This window comes from Neophocaena asiaeorientalis, unplaced genomic scaffold (genome assembly GCF_003031525.2).
Source record: "Neophocaena asiaeorientalis asiaeorientalis breed wild unplaced genomic scaffold, Neophocaena_asiaeorientalis_V1.1 scaffold345, whole genome shotgun sequence".
NCBI classification, from domain to species: domain Eukaryota; kingdom Metazoa; phylum Chordata; class Mammalia; order Artiodactyla; family Phocoenidae; genus Neophocaena; species Neophocaena asiaeorientalis.
In genome coordinates, this window is record NW_020175181.1 from 1,130,768 (window position 1) to 1,148,693 (window position 17,926).

General features: G+C 51.6%; 3 protein-coding genes and 1 non-coding gene across 8 annotated transcripts; 2 read left to right on the top strand and 2 right to left on the bottom strand.

Moving 5' to 3' along the window:
- Positions 1 to 224: 224 nt before the first annotated feature.
- On the top strand, positions 225 to 4,238 carry ZNF513 (zinc finger protein 513). The gene is made up of 4 exons (XM_024764412.1): positions 225 to 463; positions 722 to 877; positions 2,088 to 2,675; positions 2,766 to 4,238. The coding sequence occupies exons 1-4, from the start codon at positions 409 to 411 to the stop codon at positions 3,590 to 3,592; spliced, it is 1,626 nt and encodes a 541-aa protein (XP_024620180.1). The 5' UTR covers positions 225 to 408; the 3' UTR covers positions 3,593 to 4,238.
- On the bottom strand, positions 4,049 to 9,875 carry SNX17 (sorting nexin 17). The gene is made up of 15 exons (XM_024764413.1): positions 9,638 to 9,875; positions 9,070 to 9,144; positions 7,929 to 8,046; positions 7,343 to 7,407; positions 6,952 to 7,062; positions 6,750 to 6,840; positions 6,502 to 6,589; positions 6,188 to 6,257; positions 5,803 to 5,895; positions 5,503 to 5,706; positions 5,239 to 5,364; positions 4,998 to 5,075; positions 4,767 to 4,841; positions 4,633 to 4,674; positions 4,049 to 4,540 (listed from the first exon to the last, which is right to left on the bottom strand). Exons 1-15 carry the CDS (start codon positions 9,698 to 9,700, stop codon positions 4,427 to 4,429), a joined length of 1,413 nt encoding a protein of 470 aa, XP_024620181.1. The 5' UTR covers positions 9,701 to 9,875; the 3' UTR covers positions 4,049 to 4,426.
- Positions 9,876 to 9,977: 102 nt separating this feature from the next.
- On the top strand, positions 9,978 to 15,419 carry EIF2B4 (eukaryotic translation initiation factor 2B subunit delta). 5 transcript variants are annotated; one of them, XM_024764408.1, is made up of 13 exons: positions 9,978 to 10,124; positions 10,502 to 10,545; positions 10,869 to 11,004; positions 11,200 to 11,406; positions 11,670 to 11,752; positions 11,940 to 12,031; positions 12,264 to 12,378; positions 12,580 to 12,656; positions 13,350 to 13,452; positions 13,688 to 13,815; positions 13,954 to 14,131; positions 14,529 to 14,709; positions 15,172 to 15,419. In XM_024764408.1, the coding sequence occupies exons 1-13, from the start codon at positions 10,091 to 10,093 to the stop codon at positions 15,369 to 15,371; spliced, it is 1,578 nt and encodes a 525-aa protein (XP_024620176.1). In that variant the 5' UTR covers positions 9,978 to 10,090; the 3' UTR covers positions 15,372 to 15,419. The 5 variants fall into 5 exon arrangements, with proteins under 5 accessions (XP_024620176.1, XP_024620177.1, XP_024620174.1 ...); XM_024764409.1 differs by having other exon boundaries at positions 11,203 to 11,406; XM_024764406.1 differs by lacking the exon at positions 9,978 to 10,124 and having other exon boundaries at positions 10,151 to 10,545.
- LOC112412826 (small nucleolar RNA SNORA8) lies at positions 13,138 to 13,238 on the bottom strand. Its single transcript, XR_003005869.1, has one exon. It is a non-coding gene; the product is annotated as a small nucleolar RNA SNORA8 (small nucleolar RNA).
- Positions 15,420 to 17,926: the final 2,507 nt, after the last annotated feature.

Consider the following 17,926-nt stretch of genomic DNA (forward strand, 5'->3'; position numbering starts at 1 on the left):
GCCCTCCTTGCCGGCCAGGTTTCATCTGATCCCTGATTGGCTCGCCCGGTTGCTTCCGTCACAATCACTTCCTGGTCACGCTGTGGACGCTTTCGGGGCTTCTGCTTTCCACGGACTACGCGTCCCGTGTGGCTCTGCGACAGCGGAAGCGGAAGCGAGTACGGAGGTACCAGCTGGTCTCCGTAGGGCGGGGGTAGGGGGCTCCATGAATGGACGCGGCGGCGGCGGCGGCGGCGGCGGGAGCGGCCTGAGCTGGGCGCCGGGGCCAGGGCCGGGGGCTGCCCGGGGCCCGCGCCTCTGCATGGGGGCGGCCCGCGGGCCCTGAGAGGAAGGGCGGGCAGGCCGAATTGGGAGGGGCGGGGCCGGGCGGCCGCAGGCCGGAGGCGCGTCGGGCTGGAGCCGGTCACGATGCCCCGAAGGAAGCAAAGCCACCCGCAGCCCGTGAAATGCGAGGGGGTCAAAGGTCAGGGGTCAGGGGTCAGGGGCTGAGAGGTGGGGAGGAGCGGGGGTGGGGTCAGTGGTGTGGGTTCAGGTCTGGGTGGAGGGGGACTCTTGAGGGATGGGGTGGGCGATCTGGACTCCTAGCTTCCCATCGAGGTACTAACGGAACCCGAGAGGGTCTACGAGTGCGGGAAGTACGGTCTGCGAGGGCTGGCTCCCCGGGTGCGAATGATGGGCACAGTTCCTGAGGGAGGATCTACAAGCCTCTTCCCCTCTTCAGTGGATACTGAAGACTCCCTCGACGAAGGACCCGGGGCCCTGGTATTGGAGAGTGATTTACTACTAGGCCAGGATCTGGAGTTTGAGGAAGAAGAGGAAGAGGAGGAAGGTGACGGCAACAGCGACCAGCTCATGGGCTTCGAGAGAGACTCTGAAGGTGGGTTTGGGGGACTGACTTAAGGAAGTGACCGCTGGAACCTCAGCCTTTAGGAGGCGGGTTAGAGTATAGTGCCAGTGAGCAAAACACCGTTTCCTGCCACTGGGGCTGGTTCAGTTTAGATTTGAGCTAGATTTCTTCGTTTGCCTGATGGTCCATCACCTTGTTGAGGTCAAGTTCTGGGGCCTGGTTCAAAGGTGGTATGAATAGGACGGTAGAGGAATCACATGGAACAACTGGTTAAAAGTAAATGCCCTTTTAATAACTATCCCACTCCCTAGCTTATTCCTTAGATGAGTTTATTTTTAAGAGGTTCAGGGAAGCAACCTCATTCAAGCTAGTACTTATATCTAATCTAACTCCCTTTCACCTGCAGCATAAACTCTTCTTGTATGGAGGTATTAGTCTCTGCCCTCAAATATCCTTCCACATTCCTCTTCCCTTTGATCTTAGCATCACCCCAACCTAGTTTGCTGCACTACCTATCCACTAATGCCACTTCTGAAGGATGATTTTGAAAGTCATTGAGGAAATCCATGTAAAAGAGAATCCATCCTTTAGGCTTAGATGTGGTATTACATGTGTTACTTTGTTTCCTCTTCCGTCCAATTTTTTTTTTTTTTTTTTGCGGTACGTGGGCCTCTCACTGTTGTGGCCTCTCCTGTTGCGGAGCACAGGCTCCGGACGCGCAGGCTCAGCGGCCATGGCTCACGGGCCCAGCCGCTCCGCGGCATGTGGGATCTTCCCGGACCGAGGCACAGACCCGTGTACCCTGCATCGGCAGGCGGACTCTCAACCACCGCGCCACCAGGGAAGCCCTTCCCTCCAAATTTTGCCTCTTGAGATAGTATGGAGGTGGTTATAAAATAAACACTAAGAGTCCTTACTGATAGAGGCACTAGAAAAAGGTATCAGGCCTCTGCCTTGTGTATTTTTACTTATCCCAAGAATCAGTTAATTATTTAATTATTGATTCAGTATGTGGCCCACTGTGAGCCCTTGATCTTTTTCCATTCATTGGTCCTATGTACAACTCTGTCATCACTAGGTTAGTCCAGACTTGAAGGTAGATGATTTGTGTTGAATTTTTAGGATCATTGATTGAAGAGAAGGGTGGAGCCCAGCAAGTGGGGAGACCGCAAGTGAGAAAGGGAGTTTGGAGTCTGTTCCTAGCCTGTGTTGATGTCTCTTCTCATGTCTGTCTCACCAGGAGACTCTCTGGGGGCCAGGCCTGGGCTTCCCTATGGGCTGAGCGACGACGAGTCTGGGGGCGGCCGGGCACTAAGTGCGGAGAGTGAAGTTGAGGAGCCAGCCAGGGGTCCAGGGGAGGCCAGGGGTGAGAGGCCAGGCCCAGCCTGCCAGCTGTGTGGGGGGCCCACAGGTGAGGGGCCGTGTTGTGGGGCAGGAGGGCCGGGTGGGGGGCCCCCGCTGCCCCCACGGCTACTATACTCATGCCGCCTCTGCGCCTTCGTGTCCCACTACTCGAGCCACCTGAAGCGGCACATGCAGACACACAGCGGGGAGAAGCCGTTCCGCTGTGGCCGCTGCCCCTACGCCTCAGCCCAGCTCGTCAACCTGACGCGACATACTCGCACCCACACTGGCGAGAAGCCCTACCGCTGTCCCCACTGCCCCTTTGCCTGCAGCAGCCTGGGCAACCTGAGGCGGCATCAGCGCACCCATGCGGGGCCCCCCACTCCTCCCTGCCCGACCTGTGGCTTCCGCTGCTGTGCTCCACGTCCTGCCCGGCCTCCCAGTCCCACAGAGCAGGAGGGGGCAGTGCCCCGGCGACCTGAAGGTAAAAAGCCAGGGACCAAAGAACCTGGGACGTGGGTGGGTGGCCTTAGGGGAACTTGGATTCATAGCCCAGGTCTCACTGTCTCTACAGATGCCCTGCTGCTTCCCGATTTGAGCCTCCATGTGCCACCAGGCGGTGCCAGTTTCTTGCCGGACTGTGGGCAGCTGAGGAGTGAAGGGGAAGGCCTACGTGGGACTGGATCAGAACCACTGCCAGAGCTGCTGTTCCCTTGGACCTGCCGGAACTGTGGACAAGAGCTGGAAGAGGGGGAGGGTAGTCGGCTGGGAGCAGCCATGTGTGGGCGCTGCATGCGAGGAGAGACTGGAAGTGGTGCCAGTGGTGGACCCCAGGGCCCCAGTGACAAAGGCTTTGCCTGTAGCCTCTGCCCCTTTGCCACTCACTATCCCAACCACTTGGCTCGGCACATGAAGACGCACAGTGGTGAGAAGCCCTTCCGCTGTGCCCGCTGTCCTTATGCCTCTGCTCATCTGGATAATCTGAAACGGCACCAGCGCGTCCACACAGGAGAGAAGCCCTACAAGTGCCCCCTCTGCCCCTATGCCTGTGGCAACCTGGCCAACCTCAAGCGTCACGGTCGAATCCACTCTGGGGACAAACCTTTTCGGTGTAGTCTTTGCAACTACAGCTGCAACCAGAGCATGAACCTCAAACGCCACATGCTGCGGCACACGGGCGAGAAGCCCTTCCGCTGTGCCACCTGCGCCTATACCACGGGCCATTGGGACAACTACAAACGCCACCAGAAGGTGCACGGCCACGGTGGGGCAGGAGGGCCTGGCCTCTCTGCCTCTGAGGGCTGGGCGCCACCTCACAGTCCCCCCTCTGTTTTGAGCTCTCGGGGCCCAACAGCCCTGGGTGCCACTGGTAGCCGAGCTCTCCACACAGACTCACCCTGAACTAGGTCCTTCTCCCCTAGGGCTCTATGAATTAGCCCTGACCCTCCTGTATGTTTTATACAGATGGACCAGAAGCCACCTTTACCTTCCTCCCCCGCTGGCCAGGGGCTCCACACAGACTAACCTAGGCACTATACGGACCAGTCCAAACCCCATGGGCGGGGGGCCCATATGGACCAGGGGGGCCTTGCCTTGACTGATGCGACTTCATAAGCTCAGTGAGAAGGGCCCTGTATCCACCTCCACTGCTCCCAGGGGCGGTGGATGAACTGGCTGGGGGACTGTCCAGCCTCGCACCTGTTTATTTAACTTATTTCAGTGCTTTATAATAAAGGAAACACTAACAAAGCCACGTCTATGCTGAGTTGGCAGTGGCAAGCACGGCTTGGCCTCACCCGTAGCACAGCAATCCATGCTGTGATGGGGGGAGCGGGGGCAGTGAGAGGGAACCAGAGGTAGGCAGCAATCAGGCTGAGTTTAATGACGGGGAGCTGGGCCAGACCATACACAGACCTCTGCCCATCCCCTTGGCTCGTGGCCCCGAGAAGCCAGAAGCAGCCTAGGGGGAGTTGTGGTTCCTCCCCAGGCAGGTAGCCGTGGCCCCGTGGACTTTGTGCAAAATACTAAATGCTAATTTGGCACTGAAGGCCAGCTCTGAGCGATCCTTTGTATAGCCAGCCCTGGGGAGGGGAAGGGAAGGCAGGTTAGGAGGCCCCTGGCCGAGCAGAAAAGGGGACAGTACGAAGAAAAATACCCCAGTTTGGGGGATACAGGCACAGGGCAAGTTTCTGAACACTCCTCCAGGGTAGAGGGCAGACATCCAAGCTCTGGAGATCACAGATCCTCATCTCCAATGCCCTCAAAGGCGAAATTGCCGTGGACATCACTGGCACTGGCATCTGTACTGGGAGTGCCAATCCCCCGCAAGCTCACGGCACTCAGCTTGCTCTGTAATAAAGGCAGGGTCGGGGTCAGAGGGCTCAAGCCTCCCTAAGGTCCCCTACAAACACCAACCTCACCAACCCTCGTGGGAAACTCACTGAGAGTTTGACCATGGACTCCCGGCTGGCATCAGGTGACTCCTGGGGAGGAGGAGGCAGAGGTGTCAGAGACCTCACTGGGGAGGTGATGCAAGGCCTGGGGGCTGGGGGACTGACCAGGGAGTAGTACTTACAAGCAGCGGTGGGGACTTCACTGCTTGCTGGCTGTCTGAGCGTCTCAGGGTGCCCCCCACCCGCCGGCGTAGCATCTGGGGATGGAGACATGAGGTGCTGATGCTGAGAAGGGCTGATCACCCCCTTTGGAATCCCAATCCCTTCCTCCCTCTCAGGAGAGGCATCACACCTAGGACAAAAGGCAGGGAGAGCACAACCACTCAGCCGCTTGGTCTGTGCTTGCCGCTTACCTTCCTGATACTGCCGCCGGATTTCTTCACCATCAGTTCATCCACCATGGACTGCAAGCAGATGCTCATCATGATAGCCTGAGGGCAAGGAGAGAGCTCAGCCTGACTGGGTGGCCATCCTGAGCCCAGCACCCCTAAGACAAGGGCTCCCACTCACATGGAGTCCTGGAAGCCCTAGACTTGGGTATCTAAGAGAGACGGTGCAATGGGCTCCAGAGGAGGCCTGAGGGTGGGCTCACACCTGGGGGCTGGTGATGGTGACCCACTGTAGCCGGTCCTTGCTCATGAGGTATTCAAAAGCCAGTTCCAGGCGCACCTCACCCCGGCCCCGACCTGGGCTGCTTGTGCCTCCACTGGGCAGTGGCACCTGGGAGAGGAAGGGTAAGAATTAGGCTGAGCTCATTCTGACCGATGTGCCTCTCCCTGACCCACTCCAGCCCATTCCCGAAGCTCAAGGCTTGCCGGGCCTCCATCCCAAAGGTCTCCCCCTCCTACCCCCACTCACAGAGGAGGTGACCCGCCAGCACCGCATGCGGGTGACCCGAAAGGAGCCTTCACGGAGTTGCTGGCCAGGCAGGCGGAGCTGGAGGCTGAGCTCACTGTTGCCTGCGCTCACCACCACTGGACAGTCCTTCTCCGGGAAGTCAGCCACACAGGCATCGAAGCGCAAGTAGCCATAGTGCCGCAGCGTCTGGGCCAGCCGCAGGAACTGAAACCCAGTCAGCAGGCGGGACGGGTCAGGAGGGGAAGTGGGACAGCCCAGAGGAAGCAACCCCTTGGAGGGAGACAGGGAGGCAGGGCTCACCTCCTTCTTGGAGACCTTCTCTTGCAGTGATTTGAGCTGCCGGTGCTGCTCCTTGGTGACTAGGATCCACCCACGCTCAATGTCTGATACTGTCTGCAGCGGAGACAAGGGGTGGGGTGTTCGGGGCTCCCACTCAGAGACCCAAAGAGTGTCCAGTTACCTCTGTCCAGCCTGACCCCTCACCCCACATTTGAGCAAGCTCTTTGCAGTTGAGTCCTTGACCATATCAGCTTACAAAGCAGGGAGAGTAGAGGTTGTGCCAGATGCCCTGAGAGTATTCTAGAAACTTCCCCATGAACTGGCAGTAAAGATACGAAAGTTTTCTTGGCAGAGGGACACCAGAGCCATTTTCAGGGGAAGGGTTCTGAGGCAGCTCCAAGCTCACCTGAGCATAAAGCAGGTTCAGGCCAACCCGGTTCTCCATGACATCGTCATCATAGGCAGAGTCCCAATAACTGTGAGGCCAAGGGGTGGAAAGGGGTAATGGGGCTAAGCTGGGGGAAGGCAAGAGGCAGAATGGAAAAGGGGCAAAACCGGAGCAATCTGGAACTATGGGGCTAATGGTGATACAGTTGGAGGAAGCTTGGGAGGCCTGGTAGAAACACCCAGCACTACCCCCTTGTCCAGATTATTCTGTCTCAATACGTGGCCCCATAATCCAGTCCAGCACCCTCTACCTCCTCCAAGCCCAGCCCTGACCTCTTCCTTAGCATAATCTTATACTCTTGACTCCGAAGACTGGCAACAGACACATAAGGCAGCTCAAACTCTTGCAACTTCCGTACAACTATGGGTTTAAAAAAGAAAAGAAAAGAAAAAGAAAATGTCATGAAACTCAGGGGAGGGAAATCAAGCGAGAGGCCCTGGGGAAATGCCACATTCTTGGGGGAGATAGGCATGTTCACTAGTGGAAACAGAGGGAAGCTGTAAAGTCCAGACAAACTCACACGAAAAGGCTCCATCCTCTTTTTCTCGAACTAGAAAGAGACTAAAGTATCCGATCAAGTCATCTGGAAGATCCAGCTTTGCAGCCACAGCCTAGGAATAAGGAAGGAAATACAGCTCATCATGCTGGATGGTTCCCATCACCCCAAGCCTGGGAACCTGGGGTGCAGGGGGAGGAGGAGCAGTGCAGAACAAGCGCCTCACCTCCAGGACATCCTCAGTCTGATCTGAAGTTAGCACATTGACCAGAACTTTCTGCCCGTTGCTAAGCAGCACTTCCAAGGAGACCTCTTCTGTTGGGACCTGCTGTGTCTCCTGGTTGTGAGCATACACGGGAATGGGAGGCACTTTGTTAACAACATGCCCAGCGTCCAGCTCTGGCCCTTCCCCACTATGTTGTATTGTAGGTCCCTCTGGTGACTTTATTCTCAGCTGTCTAATTATAGACTGGGTTTCCTTGATTTCACTGGTATAGCAGAAGCCCCATTCCATACAGAAAGGTGCCAGGATGGCTCCTCTGTACCCACCTCATTAAAATGATGTGGCCCTGCAGGAAGGTGCTTCCCTTAAAACTTGGTCCCATCCAAAGCCTTACCTGTTGTGCCCGACGCAAGAAACTATTGAAGGTCTCACTGCTCCCAAGCAATGGGTCTTGCCGAACTGTGGGGACAAGAGAATGATGTTCTAATAACTTATGATTCCCTCTTGGATCCCCCCAGTTCTCTTTTTGGCAGGCCCCCCAGGTCCCCTTTCCTGGGCTGATGGTGGCTTGTCCCATCTCCCAACTGGCCTCACCTCACTCGCTGTTTGCATAAATTCTTCACCTGCCCCACCCTTGGCTACCATCTAGTTGAGTCCAGTCTATAGAACCAGAGAAAAATAATGTTCATCTAAAGCACATCAGATACAAGTTAAGTTCTCCCCACCGATCAAAACTGCTTTAAGACTAGTTAGTGCTATATTAGTATTTCTCATAGATGTCAGTGCCCAAATTGCTTTGCTCGTACCTAGATACCACAGCATCCTTGCATGCTATTTACTTTTGCTAATTAAATAATAGATAAAACAGTAGGCTTCCCAGATCTACAGATTCCTTCAGGACCTTCTACAAAATCAGCTGTTTTGAGTCTCTCTCCATAGTCCTCAACAGAGTCAGCCTGAAGTTCCCTCCAACCACTCACCAGCTTGCATGTACTTCTCTAACTGCTCTCTCCTCTGTTCTACCTCAGCGGGTGTCAGAGAGAAAAGCTTCTTTGGGGGAAATGCAGGAAGCACATTGGCCCCATATTCCTTCCGAAGCTATTTGGAGAAAGAGATACAACTCTTCACATAAACATAGCAAATGAGAAGAGGCAATCGACATTCATAATGTTCTCTTGGGCTCCCCTTCCCTTTCCTTAGTCCCTGCTCCCCTATCTACCCTGGTCATCCAGGAAATCATTCCTTTGGCAGGGGCAGCATCCCAAGGGAGCTGTTCCTCTGTCCTAGATATATGTTTTTTCCAATCTTACAGTGTACAAGTCTGTTCCTCCACGGTGTGGGAAGGGTTTGTATAGGGCCAGGGCCTAGGGAGACCCTTGCTTATCTAGCAAAGCTGTGTTCATTGAACCCTCATAGGAAGCAAAAGGCTTTGTAAGGAAAGTTTATGTGCACAGTTAAGGAATAGCTAAATATATTCATGAAGTATTTTAGGACTTAAAGGGACTTTGCAGATCAATGACTCCATTTTTCAGTTGCAGAAGCTGAGGCCCAAAGAAATCAGGTAACTTGCTCAGGGTTGCACAACTAGTTATCAGTAAAACCAGGACTCTGTACCGAGTTAAATACAGAGCTCAGAATCTGGTGAGGAGAACAGAGAAACATTACATCACAGACACATAAGGATAGCTGGAACAGCTACACCCGCTCAGGTGAGTCAAGGAACACAGACAGAAATTGGTGAATGGTTTGTATCAATATGAGCAGGAAAAAGAATTTCAAGTTGCAGCTCAGATGACAGAAGGAAAGTGCTTTGGCAGCTTAGGGGGTAGGGTTGTCGTTTTCTTTATGCACAGGCACAGGCAGTGTACAGGCTGTGTAAGATGGGGACAGAGAAGAAAGGAGGGAGTATGCGAGTATAGGGAGGAGCAGTTAGGGGCAGACATTAAGCTCCCTGGGAGTTCCCCGGAAATGTCAGACGATAAGCACCAAATCCTTCCCTGTGGCAGTGATTAAAGGGGAACTACAGCCTACGAGAAAGCGACGGGGAGGGAAATGGAGACACTGATGCCCAGGTGTAGAAAAGGGCTTGAAGCAGCCTCAAGGCAGGGGTGCTAGTCCCACCTGCTCGTGCAGCCCCAGGAGTTGGCTGTAGCGCACCCGACAGTGCAGGACTCCATTCACGTGAATGTTATAGGCCTGAGAACACAAAAGCAGGCAAGCAGTTTAGGGTCGCGGTCTCGTTTAGGGTCGCTCGCCTCGCTCGCCATTTTGGCGGGGCTTGAGAACCCTGGCCGGAAGTTGCCTGCCACAGCTCCGCCTGAGCAACGCGCCGAGATCTTCCAAAGGTGGCCAGCCGATTTTCCCCAGAGCCAGGTCCCAAAGCAGGAGGACCAGTCGGGGAAAACCCGGGCGCTCAGGCTGCAGTCTTCCTCCCCAAGAGGCCAGGGACGCCCACCAGAGTAGCCGCGGCCCAGCCGGGGGAGGCGATGCGGCCGAACAAAGGACCTACAGGAGCTGGGGCGACCTTTGAATGAATCTGAGACGTAATATAAGCTCCCATCGAGGCCGTCGGGACTCGGCGGCCTGTCACCAGGCCCGAAAGGTGGCGGCCAGACTTCGGAGGCCGCTCGGAGAGGGCTCCGGCCCGTTATCCCCGCCCCTACCCGGCCGGGCTCCGGCCGCTCCTCACCACGTAGGCGGAGCCGCCGCTGTCCCCGCTGCGGGACTCGGTTTCAGGAATGGAAAAGTGCATGTTCCCTGCGGCAGGGCCCGGCCGGGTCCGGACTCTGAGGGCCACAGCGGCTTTGCACGCTCGCCTCCGCTCCTCAGCACGTCCCCGCAGCCTCGCTCGCCATTTTGGGGGGCGGGGGGGGACTTGCGATCAGAGGTGGGAAGGGCTGGGGAAGTCCGCTCTGGGGCGCAGCGCCCCCGGCATCCTGGGAACTGTAGTCTAAAGGGCAAGAGCCGACAGCCGGGATTGGGAGCCCAAAGCTGAAAAGGCCCTTATCGCGACCCGTAGCCAGGGGCAGAGCCCCAGAGCACTCCGGGGCTTGTAGTCCGGTTGGGGCTGCACGCCGTGGCTGTCGGCCCAGGGGGCGCTTGTAGTCCCTGTGACCCAGGCAGGCGGAGCCCAGGACGGAGGATGATGGCTGCCGCGGCCGTGGCTGTTCGCGAGGGTGAGTGAAGGGCCGGGCACACAAACAGGTACGCGAGCGGACGGGCCTCGGACGGCTACTGATGGGCCCTGAGTACCTCTGGGCCCTGTCGTTCGGTTCCCGCGCCACGCCGGACTCTGGTCCGCACTGCCTCGGGCGCACTCCGTGCCGCGTACCGGCTTGTTCCTCCGGGAGGTGTGCGTGCTTCTTCCTTCCCCCGCCCCCCTTCCCTTTGATCCTGCAGCGCACTGCGTCCCCCACGCCGATCCCCGGCTCACCTCCCGCCTGGTGGCGACCCGTGGTCATGCAGACCCAGCAGCCAGCAGCGCCGAATACGTGTCCCCGCAAACCCTCCCAGAGCCTCTCTGGTTCACTTTGTGCCCTGTTTTCTGATGCAGACTTGGGATCTGGGATGAAGGCGGAGCTTGTTCCTCGGCCTGGGGTAAGTGCGGGTGCCCTCCCTAGCCGCCTGTCAGGCGGTACGCAGGAGCCCGTGTCAACTTCGTTCCGACCCAATCTTCATCCCCGTTTCACTTTATTTCTTGGTAAAGCCAAGAGATTTTACAGAGCTTTTTCAGCCCTAATGGTAATGTGACTGTGATCTGCAGGAGAAACTTCGATCCCTGTGGGCTCTAAGCTCGTAACAGGTAGCTTCTGAGACTTAGGAAGGATTAGGGATCCTGTGGGAGACTAGTAAGTATCCAGTAGTGTTTATTCATTTTTGGAATTGTTGGGGAAGGTTAGTGTTCTATGTCTGTGTCTTAGGCAGGGGGGAGGGAGATGACCCAAGAAGAAAAGCTGCAACTTCGGAAGGAAAAGAAACAGCAGAAGAAGAAACGGAAGGAGGAAAAGGGGGCAGAACCAGAAACTGGCTCTGCTGTATCTGCAGCCCAAAGTCAAGGTGCGGGGGCTTTTTTAAAGGGCCGGGGTGTGGAGCTGGTAAAGGGATGTGGTGGGAGAGAAGAGGGGGAGACAGGACAAAGTTGGTTTGCACAAGTAAAAAGGGAAAAAGTTTAGATAAACAGGAAAAGAAGCTTTGGTTGGGGCATAGCTATTACCTACCTAGGGCTTGGGCACCTCTTCCTTCTACCTTCAGCAGGCCCGACCAAAGACCTGCCTGGACTGGACAGTCAGTTGGGCAGTGCCAAGGAGAAAGTTCCAGCAGGTCGGAGTAAGGCTGAACTTCGAGCTGAAAGGCGGGCCAAGCAGGAGGCTGAGCGGGCCCTGAAGCAGGCAAGAAAAGGGGACCAAGGAGGGCCACCTCCTCAGGCCTGCCCCAGCACAGCTGGAGAAACCCCCTCAGGTATCTTCACTTCAAGACCTCTGTTGATTCAAATGCCTATGTTAGCTCAGGCTTCCCCACAGTAAAACAGCTCCCAATTTTCACCTTGGTTCCCAGAGTTCACAATTCTCTCCTTAACCTCATCCTACCCGTTTCTTTTTCTACTTTTTTCTCCTGTTTTTTTCCATCTCTCTCTCAAATCTTTCTTGATGTCTCTTATGCCCTGAAAGCAGATTTCTCATTATCACCTACAGTGTCTTGAAAACACAATTGTTATCTTCTAGGAGTGAAGCGTCTACCCGAGCATAGTCAGGTTGATGACCCCACGCTTCTGAGGAGGCTTGTTAAAAAACCAGAACGACAGCAGGTAGGAAGTGGGTTTGGTGTGTGGCCAGAAAGAGCCTAGGGAGATGGAATAGAGGGAGGAAAGGTGCTCGGGGCGAAGTGAGACCCTGGAAAAGTATGGGTATTTGGCTCACCATCTTCTTCCTTCCCAGCATTATCCCACAGTTTTAAACTCTGGGCCCTTGGTCCTGTTCCCCTGTTTTGTCAAGGTTCCTACACGAAAGGATTATGGATCCAAAGTCAGTCTCTTCTCCCACCTACCCCAGTACAGCAGACAAAACTCTCTAACCCAGTTTATGAGGTAGGAGCTTATGAAATTGTCATAACTTTTAAGCATGAGGAGTTTTAGTAATTCTGTTTTGAAAGTGACTGGAAACTTGAGGTTGGATCTGTGGAAAGAAGCACGAACACAAGGCGTGCTTCTTCAAATGGGGGTGTCTGTGCGAGTGAAGGAGGTTCCTTTTCATCAGGGGAAGGTGGGCGGTAGGTGCTCAACTTCTCTTGCAAAGTGTGTGACACCGCCATCCCATCAGCATCCCATCCTCTGTGATCCACCCAGCCATGGTGCGACTCGGCCTGCAGTACTCCCAGGGCCTGGTCAGTGGCTCCAATGCCCGGTGCATTGCCTTGCTTCGTGCCTTGCAGCAGGTATGTCCCATCTTGTTACCTCTTATGATCCAGCCTCACCTTCCCCAACGCTACCCCGGCTTCTCTCACCCAGAGTAATCTCTGGGGGGAAGAGGGAATGACTCCACCCTCAGAAGACTTTCCTCAGAGAAGCTTACCCTGTCCCCCTTTCAGAGACTTTTGTTAGGGCGCATTTTGCTGATCAACTTGTGTACCCTACAGGTGATTCAGGATTATACCACACCTCCCAGTGAAGAACTGTCAAGGGACCTAGTGAATAAACTAAAGCCCTACTTCAGGTAAGGATGACCACTGCACATCCACTCCCACCCCACCTTGCTCAGACCTTTTCTTAGACCCTTTTTCTTTTTCTTTTTTTCAAAGCATAAAGGGTTTTTTTTTATTATGTGTAACACAAAGTTATTTAAGTCAATAAATTTTCAAGGAATTTCACACGTTCTGATTCTTTCCACTGCCAATCACCTTAGTTCCTCCAAACTCATAATCTTCAAGATAAAAAACCCTTTCAAAAAGAAGTTGTCATGTGAGTCAGCCTACAATTCTTTTAGTTAGGCTTCTTTGATCTCCAGTGAAACGTGGACACACTTCAAAATTCCCCACCTGTAATCTTTGGGATCTAATTTCCTCAAGCAATTTACTTTAGGACCATGTTTAGGGTCAGGAGATGGATCTGCCTGGTTCTGAATTTGACACCCTAGAAAATTAGTATTAGTTACTATTGAGGACTGTCAAACTGAACAGTATGAGAAACTATAAGAATACTGTATCAGTAGAAATACCAGGTCTAACATGCACAAAGCCAAGAAAACCAACGATGCCAAATACTGAATGTATATTGCACTTGGAGCCTTTTTCTTGCTCTTCTACCTCTATTTTCATTTTTCTGTCTTCTCTTTAAAAAAAAAGTTTTTAAACGTGAAAGCTTTGTAAGCTGTGAAGAGTTGCACAGATGCAAGGTGTTGTTTTTGTAGCTTCCTGACTCAGTGCCGTCCCCTGTCAGCGAGCATGTACAACGCCATCAAGTTCCTTAACAAGGAGATCACGGGTGTGAGCAGCTCCAAGCGGGAAGAGGAGGTGATGAGTATGAGGAATGAGCGAGGCATGCACCTGGGGGATAGAGCTGGAAACATGTTCGGGGCTCCCAGAAGGGGCAACTCTCTGGTCTGCCTGGTCAAGGGTTAAGGAGGTGGTGGGTCTGTCTGACCTGGGCCCCTTTTAGGCCTGTCATTATGTGCATATTCAAGCATCCAGCATGATAATCAAAGGGCTGTGTCCGTTTCTTTTTCCATAAGTATCTTGCTCCATTTAGGCCAAGTCAGAACTTCGAGCAGCCATCGATCGATATGTGAAAGAGAAGATTGTGCTTGCAGCTGAGGCAATCTCACGCTTTGCTTATGAGAAGATCAGTAATGGAGATGTAATCCTGGTATATGGATGGTATGGGCCAGACCCTGTGACTGAGAAAATTGGGGAGTGAAATGATTTGAAGAAGGAACTGCCCCTTTGCCCTTTAGGAATGAGCTGACCATCAGTCAGTGACATCTATAACTGAATCCTCCTCTCCATTCACTCTAGCTCATCTCTGGTATCACGAATTCTTCAGGAGGCTTGGGCTAACGGCCGGCGGTTTCGGGTGGTAGTGGTGGACAGCCGGCCACGGCTGGAGGGAAAGCACACACTACGTTTTCTGGTCCGTGCTGGGGTCCCTGCCTCCTACCTGCTGATTCCTGCAGCTTCCTATGTGCTCCCAGAGGTGAGGGCAGAGGAAAAGAACTCCAAAGTTGGAGTAAAAGGGTATAGTAGTATAGACATAGTCTCGCCTTCCCAACGTTGCAATTGTCTAGAAATACTAGAATTATACAGCTGTGTTTATATTTAGTAGGAGAAGCATCTACAGCACGTTATACAGCATGTCTACCTATTGCAAGAACCTTATATAAAACTAGTAGCCGCTGAGAGGGAACAGGACAAAAGAGTTTAGCTTTCCTGTGGGTGGTGCGGTGAGTCAGCGGTCAGGTGTTTTCCAAGAGCCTTTATTAAGATTTGTTACCCGTTGCCTTAATATTGCTGTCCTGGGTAAGAGTTGGGAACCTTATTCTGCATTGGTCACACATGACATTTTTTTTCCTCCTCTCCACTCTCCAAAATAGGTTTCTAAGGTGCTGTTGGGAGCTCATGCACTCCTGGCCAACGGGTCTGTGATGTCACGGGTAGGGACAGCACAGCTGGCCCTGGTGGCACGGGCCCATAATGTGCCAGTGCTGGTCTGCTGTGAAACATACAAGTTTTGTGAGCGTGTGCAGACTGATGCCTTTGTCTCTAATGAGCTAGGTAAGGAGGCCCAGGAGGGCAGGAGAGAAGGTTCCAGGGACCTGAGAAGATTTGGGAGGGAGAGGGGAGGTTGAAGTACAACTTATTTTTTCTTTTTATTTTTTTATAAATTTATTTTATTTATTTATTTTTGGCTGCGTTGGGTCTTCGTTGCTGTGCGCGAGCTTTCTCTAGTTGCGGCGAGTGGGGGGGTCACTCTTCATTGCAGTGCGCGGGCTTCTCACTGCGGACACGGGCTCTAGGTGTGCAGACTTCAGTAGTTGTGGCTCACGGGCTCTAGAGCGCAGGCGCAGTAGTTGTGGCGCACAGGCTTAGTTGCTCCGTAGCATGTGGGATCTTCCTGGACCACGGCTCGAACCTATGTCCCCTGCATTGGCAGGTGGATTCTTAACCACCGTGCCACAAGGGAAGCCCACAGGTTATTTTTTAAAAGTGCATAAAAGGGTACACCTCCCATTGCAGATGACCCTGACGATCTGCTGTGTGAGCGAGGAGAACGTGTGGCCCTGGCTGACTGGCAGAACCACTCGTCCCTACGGTTGTCGAATCTGGTCTATGATGTGATCCCCCCAGAACTGGTGGATCTGGTGATCACGGAGCTGGGCATGATCCCTTGCAGTTCTGTACCTGTTGTGCTGCGAGTCAAGAGTAGTGACCAGTGAGTGGGTGAACACAGGGTCAATAAATGACATACTCCCTACACTTAGCAACTCTGCTGCCTTTTATCTCTTTTAGCATTGCCACCGCTTAGGTTAGGAGACCAGACTGTCCAGCCCCTCTTAGCACCTGCTACCAACCTCCATGCCAGTGCTTTGGGGCCAAAGTGAAGGTCAGTATGGAGACCATAAACTATCCAAGTCATCAACCATTTATTGAGTATCTATGTGCCAGACACTGAGCTAGATATGAGGAAGAATATAATAAGGACAAATAAGAGTCCTATCCTTAGTATTTTAGTATTATTATTACATTAATATTTAAGTTAAACCAATATATTGATATTTACATTAAATAGTTACACATTAATATATTAATATTTTGTATCCTTAGTATTGAGTATTTACTGTGTGTCATAAACTGTTGTAGTCCCGTTTTATCCATTTAGGAAGATTAATACCACTCTATGAAGTGCGATTTTATAGATGAGATAACTGGGGCACAGAGAGGTTAAGTTACTTGCCCAAGGTAACACTAACTAAACCGGCATGTGATCTCCGGCATTCTGGATCTAGAGACTGTGCCCGTAATTTTTACGCTATCTGCCATTAAGGAGTACTCATCATGATGGAGGAAGACAGATGACATCTACAGTATGAGATACATTCTACTAGTAGTATGAACAGAGTTCATTGGAAGCAACCCAGGATGTTGCCAGGAGATCTAGTGAGGTTGGAGAAGACTTCACAGGTAACATCTGACCTAGTCCTTGAAGGATAAGAAGTTTCCCAGTTGGAAAAGAATGAGAACGCAGGTGAACAGAGGAAAGAACTTAGACTACAGAATAGGCCTTAAAATGACTGGCCAATTCCAAAGTGTCAAGTAGTGTGGTAAAGCTAGAACCTCGGCTTATGTGGACAATTAGTGATACAGCTGCTGACGTAGGTTGGATTGGGTCCAGATTGTGAGAGTCTAACCATTGTGGTTAGCCTAAAAAATATGTTAGAGTCATCCATTTTGTGTGTGTGTGCGTGTGTATGTATGTGTGTGTATGTTTTATTGAAAAATTTCAAGCAGCATAGAAGTACAGTGAACTATACAAAGAATCCCCATCACCAAATGTAGTAATTATCAAGATTCGCCACATATGCTTTTTTTGTTTCCCTTGTTTTCCTTGCTGAAGTTGTATTAGAGCAAATCCCAGTCATTATATCGTTTTACTCCTCCAAACGTCATTATGTCTCTAAAAAATATGGAAGCTTACCATGTCATTACACTTATTAAACTCTTCCTTATTGTCCAAGCCATAATCAAATTTCCTTGATGGTCTCAAAAGCAGCTTTTTACTGTTGAATCAGGATCCAAACAAATCCATACATTACATGTCGTTATTTTGTCTTAAATTTTTTGTAATCAAAAGCAGTCTCTCCAACCCCGCCCCTTCTTTTCTCATGACATAGACTTGTGCCAGGAACCAGGTTGAGTATGTTTCATACTGCCTTGTCATCAGGTTGGTTGGTCCATTTTCAGTGATGAAAGGGTCCAGGTGTTTTAAAGTTTCCCAACAAACTTTGATTTAGTGGTTTCATCCACTTTTATTGTTGCCTGAATTATTTCATTAGAGGATGCAACATGGTAAATTTATTTTTCCTAATTACATCATTCCATACGTACTAGCTAATAATCTTCTATAAAGAACTCCCTCTCATCAGTTACTATTCTGAATTACAGTCCATACTGGAAAGGCAAGATAAATGTTTAATTCTTTCCTTTGAATTGCCAGTTTTCAGGATTGATCACTGGTTACTTCCAGTGGCATACAATGAGAAGTTGTTGAATTTTTGGCTTTCTCTCTATAAAGATTATGATAAATTCATGGTTTTTTACATATTGAGCATACCACTTAATCATCAAAATTAAGCAGAGGTTCAACAGGGTCAGCTCTGTGCTTTAGCTGGTAGCTGGTAGAGATTAGAGGCAGAGAACCAGATCAATTAAAAAGAGATTGCCTATCAATCAAAATCACAAATGCACCTAAACTTTGGTCCAGCAATTCTGCTTCTAGGAACTTAATGCTAGCCATATAGTTGCACATTTGAAGTAGCTTAGATACAGTTATTTATAGCAGCATTGTTTATAATAGCAAAAGACTGGAAACCACCTGGATATCCATTAATAATAAGGGCTAATTATTACTACATTCATATAATTACATACTAAGCAAACATAACAAAGAATAAGGAAGGTTTTTATATAGAGAAATGGAATAGTCTCCAAGGTACACTCAAAAGAAGTAAGGTGCAGGACAGTGTGTGTAGTTGCTGTTTGAATTAAAAAGGGGAAAGATTCCCTGGCTGCGGAACTAGATCCCACATGTGCAGCGTGGCCAAAAGTTTAAAAAAAAAAGGTGTGTGTGTGGGGGGGAGATATATATGTATTTGCATGTGTATAAATACAGAAAGTATCTTGGACCTGTAACAAGAAAACTGCCTGGGTGGATGTGGTCTGGGAGGCTGGAGACAGGTGAAAGGTGCTCTTCACTTTATATCCTATGTATCTT